Raw genomic sequence first — 7,202 nt, 5'->3', positions numbered from 1 at the left:
TCAGTTCGGTTGAATCAACTCCTTCTCCAATTATTACCATTTTATCCTTCTCCCCCCTTTCCAATGTGACCGACAACACACCTACATACACATGTAAAATTCGGGGGGAAAAAAATCATACATCTCTAGAAAGGAAGATGACTTAGTGGAATAATTTATAACTAACAAATCTACACAGGCTATATTATGCGCAGAAATAATCAGAAAAAAAAAGGAGGATGGGAATAATTTATAACTAATAAACACACCTTTGTGATGTAAAAGACGTCCCAAAAGAATCAATACATGCGTAAAAGTTATATTAATATGAAAAATTATTGTTACAATATATAATTATAAATAATCTCTTGACTTGGCAAATACTTTAAAGCAAAAAAAGAAAAGAAAAGAGTGAATAGTAGTAATTAAGGATTTTTATAAACATAATAATGTGCAATGAGGACTTTCAAATTGTGAATTGCAATGTTCTAGTTGTAAATAGATTCTCTGCTCAGTTTGTAGTAATTCCCTCACAGAATCTTTAATTGTTATTCTCCAAAAGAAAAAAGGCAATATCTTCTGTTTTAGATATGGGTGATAGTTGAGGAGTTTATTTTCTAAACTTGTAATTTTCTCTCAAAGTATTTCTACTAATTGAATATGTTAAAAAGGTTTACATTAGCGAGGATAATTTCTAATGCCAATTATTAAAATGGTATTTTAGAAAATCAACATGTATTTTTTATGAATAGCTAATTAAATTAATTTTCGTAATCGCTAGAAATTAATTATCTAACGCCTACGTTTAAAATAACAAGAAGTAAAAAGCTAATAAATCACTCACCAATTGCGGCAGAGGCTATGGTCAACGCCCTTGTTCTCCATCTTTCCTTGCTCAATGGAACCTCTATCACAATCCTTTGTTTCTTCACAAGGTTGAGCATTGATTTCATTAATTTGAATCACATATAGGCTTTCCTAGCGAGTTATTAACTATGCATAAATATAAGAGTAAAGTACATCTACTTCTCTTGAATTTCAATGAAATTATATATTTTTAAAACTTACAAAGATTCTCCATAAAAACAAAAAAGAAATCAATTACACAAGTTACTCCCAAGTTTTCCCCCTAAAATTATATTGATATCTGTTCTATTTCAAGAAAAGGTTTGCATATATTTTGAAAAAGATAGAAGAATAATATTGGCAAAAGAAATAGAACATGGAACCATTCTATAATAATATATATTATTAATATATGCACAGTATAAATTGTTATATATATGTAAAAATATATTTGGATATTTAAATTAATAATTTGATATAAACATGTGTAGTCGTATAACACTAATTTCAATAAGGGATCGAACTGGCTTACCACCATATAGCTAGCCTCCTTCACTCTTCAAAAACCAAGTTGTGGAATCACAGAGAGATTGATGAGTAGTGGAATTTGAAGAAGAATACAATCCGCTTTAATAGAACTTATATGTGTATATATAAGGTAGCTAGCTTGAATGAGAAAATTTCAGTTGACTAAATGGAAATAGCATTAAAATATAGACAACTAAACGCACCGATCCACATATTATGTATTCAGCGTATTTTACCCTAATTAACAAATTTATTAATTAGTTAAGTCAATCGCTGCTTAATTGTAATGAAGTCAAGGTCACGTAATAATAATATGCAACTTGGTTGATCAGCAGCCAAGTGCTGAAAATTTTGTTCCACGTATTGCCATGCACCTGCAATGCCCTTTAAACCGGTTAAAATGAGTTCTTCGAATTGGACCTGGGACCGGTAAGAGAGGGAGATATAAAAAAACAAAAAGCAGTTTAAAAATTTGGCACTTTTTAAACCGGTTGTACAACCAGTTTAGAAATCCTAGTTACTACCTCTATTTCTTAACATAAGATGTAGATAATTAATTTAAAAAAATTGAAAAAAGTAGCTTTTATAACAAATACTCCTCCGATCCTTATTATAAGACCCAATTTGACTTTTTATTTGGTCCTAATTATAAGACCCAATCCATTTTGTCTCTTATATTTATGCATTTTTTTCCAAGATAATCTTTTTAATAATGATAGTTTTAGCCAATATACTTAATTAGCAAGGATATTTTAGAAATGACAATACTTATTTATTATAAATAACCAACTTAACTTACTTCCTTAATCTCCTCAAATAAGTCAATTGGGTCTTATAATTAGGACCGGAGGAGTATATATTAACTTTTTTAAATTATTCTCTTTAATCATGTGCATTGAAATTATTACTTGGTGGAAACTCTTTACAATCAATAGGAGATATTTTAGAGAAAAAATTATAAATTTGGCAGAAAGAGACGTAAAATCTTATATATTTAGAATTAAATCTAACCTCCAACTAACTCTTAAATTAAAAATCAGAGGTAGTAAAACATAAAAACAAAAAAGGGAATAAAGTGAACAAAACTACATTCAAAAAGAGAAATTAATCTGCATGATCCTGGAAGTAAACGCTCAGAAAGTCAAGAAAACAAGTTCTTTTCCTTTTCCCCGAAAAAAAAAATCAGTAGCATGCGATGATGAATTACTCGACTGAGGATATGTCGTCCCTTTACGTTAAAACATTATTGAGTGTATCAATCTCAGCCTCCATATCAGATTCATTGACTGCTTCTCTGAAGATTGAAGCAGACAGCCATTTGAATAGAACTGCCTACCTTTAATTAAACGATGCCATTGAATGGCCAAAAATCCTTAGTAGATGTGGGAACTTGCATATAGTAGGGTGTCTGAAGGATATTACATGAGGACAACGTCAAGCTCTTACATTGCATAAATCTTCTCTAAATAACAAAGAATTTCACAGTTGTGACACGATATTACATAGTGAAGATCAACAAAGATTGATTCAGTTGATATTGATAAGGATTGAGGACATAATCTAGAAATGTGCAGGTCCAAATTCTTGTATTAGTTATGAAGCTTATTTGGACCCTGAAGAAACCCCAGAACTTAATTCATATAAGCTAGAACAATGGGGGAAAACAAAGGATGCACCAAAAATAATAGTCATAAAAACAAAGCAAAGGACAAGAAATAACATCAATAACAAAAGCTAATGTTATGCATCTTTTATTTTTCGGCCGGTAATGTTATGCATCTAAAAGCAAACATAGACATTTAAGTCAGGCCATCATTGTAGCAGAACAGCATATTTAATTGGGTCCACCTCAGATAAAAAAGGAAACGTATTTCCTTTTTGTTTAATTAATATTCATAGTTCCCAACTCTTTGTTATGAAAAGCAACTCAATTGCTCCAATTTTAGAAACGAGCTAGACTAAGCGGCAAGCATGCTGGCTCATCAATCAGACTGAACTTTCTAAGCTAATCCCAATAACAATGACCAGACTTAAAAAAAACATAAAAATAAAAATCCTATGTTTGTGCATATACCCAGTGATATCATACTTCTGCTTTAGCATTTCAATAACATAAGGCCAAAGAAAAGAACCGTCTTCAAATAGATTATATGTTTTTGTAATTATTGTAAATAATTCTATTCAGAGCTCATTTCTATCATACAAGCGTGAAGCATTGTTGATTGTTAATAGCTGAACATCATTTCTTTAAAGGAGAAAAAGATATTCCCGTGGTGCTAATAACTGTGTAACTCACATGACATTTAGCATCATTTTCCAAGAGAAGAAATAGCCAACACAAATGTGGCAAATGAATTTGTGACTATCAATTCAGTCCACTCATTAGTCTTCATGTATCATATATAAATCAGTATCCTTAGACCATTTTAAAACCAACAAATGCTTTTTTGCCATGACAACCTAGACTGAATTCTGAATTACAAAACGCATGACCTAGCATTCAGATCAGAAGATCCCACCAGGCAGAGACTAAGAATGGTTTTAATTCCATAATCTGCTTAAGTTTTTCTATCATGACATTGCAGGAAGTCATAGAACTAAACAGCATGATATTCCAAGCAGAGGAAGCACCGATTCATCAATTCAAACAACGTAGTTCGGTAGAGGTTTTTTTCAATGAGGCACCTCACCATAGAATCAAAAGGAAAACACCAAATTATATGACAATTTTACAGGTGAATTATGCAGGAGAGCTAAAACACTAGTTATTGATTAAATCCCTCAAAAAGGTCTCATGAAAACAATGCCCATCTGGATTGATTAAAAATAAAACAATCTTAAATTTTCTCTGCACAAAAGTCTTGAGCATACAAGGTTTACAATGATATATAACCAAAACTAATGATAAAGCATGTAGATGTGTCATGCAGAAATTAATAAGAGACGTCTCTAACACATTCAAATATTTTGATCAACTTATCACCAATAAGCACCCAGTCCCAAGTGCTTGAAACACCATCTTAGTAAGACCACCCATAAAACAAAAATGCAGAAATGAATGGCTTAACAGTGTCCATTCATTCATTTGTGCCTGCACATGCAATGTTTCTTCAGCCTGCATATTAAGTTTAGCTGTACATCACAATTTGATCCTATTCCCTCCTATCCTTCTGTTATGTCCAATGTTCCAAAGATGTTGGAATAAAAATACCCTTCCAATGATTAAACAAGATCAGGGTTCCATGTGAGCTGCCAATCAGTCATTCTCCGTAACGATCTAGCCATATGCTCATTTGAAGCACGAATGTGAAGTAATCTGTTTTGCATATCTCTAAATGAAGGAACACTAATTGCATCAGATACTCTATCACAGTACAAAGGATCCTCAGCAAAGTTGACAAGAGCCTCAGCAGCATTATCCCTTACTTCCTCCAACTCATCATGCAGCATCATTTCGATGAGAATTGGGATTGCCCCTGCTTCAGCAAGTGCCATTCTATCTGCCTCATCATAGCTCAGTTGAGCACATGCCCCAGAGACGTTCTGCTTTATCTCTTCATTTTCACTCTCCAGTCGCTCAACCAGAATTGGAATCACACCTGACTCCCGGACCATGGATGTTGCGTGCTTGTAACTTGCCAGATCCCATAACACATCAGCAGCAGAAGCCTTTGATTCATCATCACCTTCTCTAAGAATTCTCACCAAGTGCCTGGTGATTTCAACAGCATTCTCCTCAGCAACAGCCAATATACAAAATACGTCCTCAGCAATCTCCTTACCAGAAGGGTCAGGTCCTTGAAGAAGCTCAGCATAGAGACTGATAACCCCAGATTGACCAACTAATCTACTATAATCAATATGAGCAGAGATCACACCAAGCGCATTACCGGCCACAAGTTTCATGATGTGGTCTCCATCACGAAGACAGTCAACAAGTACTGGAATCACTCCTAGTTCAACTAGTGTACGCCTGGCCCGTCTTGGGACACCAAGTAACCCGATTGCTTGACAAGCTCTTTCCCGAGAAACCATGCTACCACAGCTAGCAGCCTCCACAAGAAATTTAAGACTTCCTAATCTAGTGAGTGCCCTCCTAACATCCCTCAGCAATGCTAATGCACTCAAAATTTCCAACAGGTAAAGTCTAACATCATCTGTATAAGAATTTAACAAACTAATGATAATTTCTACGCCTTCATTACCAGCGACAACTGCACGACTTGAATTACAGAAAGTAACAAGAACGAGCAAACATTTTATCAGGACTACTTGAAACTCGCCATTAGAATGTGACAACCACCATAACAAAGGATTTGCTCCATCAAGTCTACCTATTTCCTTTGCCAACCCACCATCACCTCTACAAGCTATACATTTTAAGCAATAAGCAGAAGCCTTTTGAAGAGAACAGTCTGAATTAACTGAATGGTAGTCATCGAGATTCTCAATGAGATGGGGTATAATGCGAACTAATAAACCCTCAGGGGCATGTTTAGAGAGACGGGCTAGCTTCGTCATGGCTTTTATTTGCATAGTCTCAGTACCCGAGCACATCACCGTTTCATACTGACTCAGAGCTTGTTCCCAATTTATAATAGTTTCATCAATACTTTCAATGTCCGAGTGACTCATTTCAGAGAATCGAAACCTGAAGTTATTTAAACAAAATGAGCTTCGCACTTTATAGTTTGAAATAAAGAGAAAAGCTATTACATTATTATTGTGAAACAATTTCAATACAGCTACTCACACATCAGAAATGGAAGAAGAACAAGGACGAGTAACTAATGATACAGACAGAAACAAGAAATGATTAGAACCAAAAGGCGATAAATTCAAATACCCCTTGTGGAGGAGCCGCTGAACTTGAGAGAAAGGCAATGGAATCGAACAATCAGTGAGATGTCTCAAAGACAACGAAGACTGACTGGTTTGCGTGGACACTTCAACCGCCAACTTAACAGGAACGGAAGCCCGAGGAACGCCTGGTTGGGTCGGTGATGCGGCTCAAGGCATGATTAACTATTGGCTGGCTTTAAGAAATGATTACTTCACCTTCTAGTTGATATTGCAAGGTACTTCCAATCATTTCATCAAGATTAATGAAAACAGTGAAGTTATTAATTTTATCCATTTAATTTAAATTTATTCATATTTCATATCATGAGTTACATTCAATAATAAAATGTTACTCTTCTGATCTTATTTATAGAGTAGAGAGAAAAGATTTTTTTGATCTTATTTACACAGCATAGAGAGAAATTTTTTATATAGATATACAATTTTACCTTTTATTTATTATTGTATTGATTTTGTTTACATAAGGTATAATGTGTATGAGTAGTGATAAAGTTGGAAAGTTGCCGAATTTTAATTAGAGTTAATGAATTTTAAGGTTTTTATTGGTCTGTATGAAATATGTTAGAAATGACTTATAAATAGAAGGGTTAAGATGTGCTCAGCACCTCGAACTATTTTTCCAAGTATGCCCAGTATCCTAAAGTAATTTTCGGTGCATCCAATGTCCCAAACTAATTAAAATGGTGCATCCATACGCTGGGCTAACAGACAAGTTAAGTTTGACCGTTACTTTGCTGACTCAACCGAAGGTTGACTGGAAAATCCAACGTGGCGGATACACAGGCGTCTGATGTGTATTATTTTGACAGGTTAAGGTGCGTCCAGCATTCTAAACTATTTTTCCTGGTGCGCCTAGTGTCCTAAAGTAATTTTTTGTGCATCCAGTGTCCCAAACTAGTTAAAACGATGCGTCTACATCCTAGGCTAACAGAAAAGTCTCATTTGACCATTACTTTGCTGACATAAATCAAAATATTTTTCTTTTG

The 7,202-nt window shown here is 34.2% G+C and overlaps 1 protein-coding gene and 1 long non-coding RNA gene across 2 annotated transcripts; both read right to left on the bottom strand.

Annotated features, from left to right (window-relative positions):
• LOC114735468 (uncharacterized) lies at positions 1 to 1,401 on the bottom strand. The gene is made up of 3 exons (XR_003739271.1): positions 1,358 to 1,401; positions 824 to 905; positions 1 to 81 (listed from the first exon to the last, which is right to left on the bottom strand). It is a non-coding gene; the product is annotated as an uncharacterized LOC114735468 (long non-coding RNA).
• A 3,128-nt stretch (positions 1,402 to 4,529) lies between these two features.
• On the bottom strand, positions 4,530 to 6,318 carry LOC114735476 (uncharacterized). Its single transcript, XM_028923178.1, has 2 exons — positions 6,200 to 6,318; positions 4,530 to 6,004 (listed from the first exon to the last, which is right to left on the bottom strand). Exon 2 carries the CDS (start codon positions 5,986 to 5,988, stop codon positions 4,576 to 4,578), a length of 1,413 nt encoding a protein of 470 aa, XP_028779011.1. The 5' UTR covers positions 5,989 to 6,004; positions 6,200 to 6,318; the 3' UTR covers positions 4,530 to 4,575.
• Positions 6,319 to 7,202: the final 884 nt, after the last annotated feature.

The sequence above is a fragment of the Neltuma alba genome, unplaced genomic scaffold, assembly GCF_004799145.2.
Source record: "Neltuma alba isolate B1F8T4 unplaced genomic scaffold, ASM479914v2 tig00002686_pilon, whole genome shotgun sequence".
In the NCBI taxonomy this organism is placed as follows: Eukaryota; Viridiplantae; Streptophyta; class Magnoliopsida; order Fabales; family Fabaceae; genus Neltuma; species Neltuma alba.
The sequence above is the reverse complement of the archived record's forward strand: the minus strand, read 5'-3'. Positions and strand labels throughout refer to the sequence as shown.

Excerpts from the sequence above, each read along its gene's own strand:
- LOC114735476 (XM_028923178.1), bottom strand. The coding sequence starts at position 5,988 with ATGAGTCACTCGGACATTGAAAGTATTGATGAAACTATTATAAATTGG.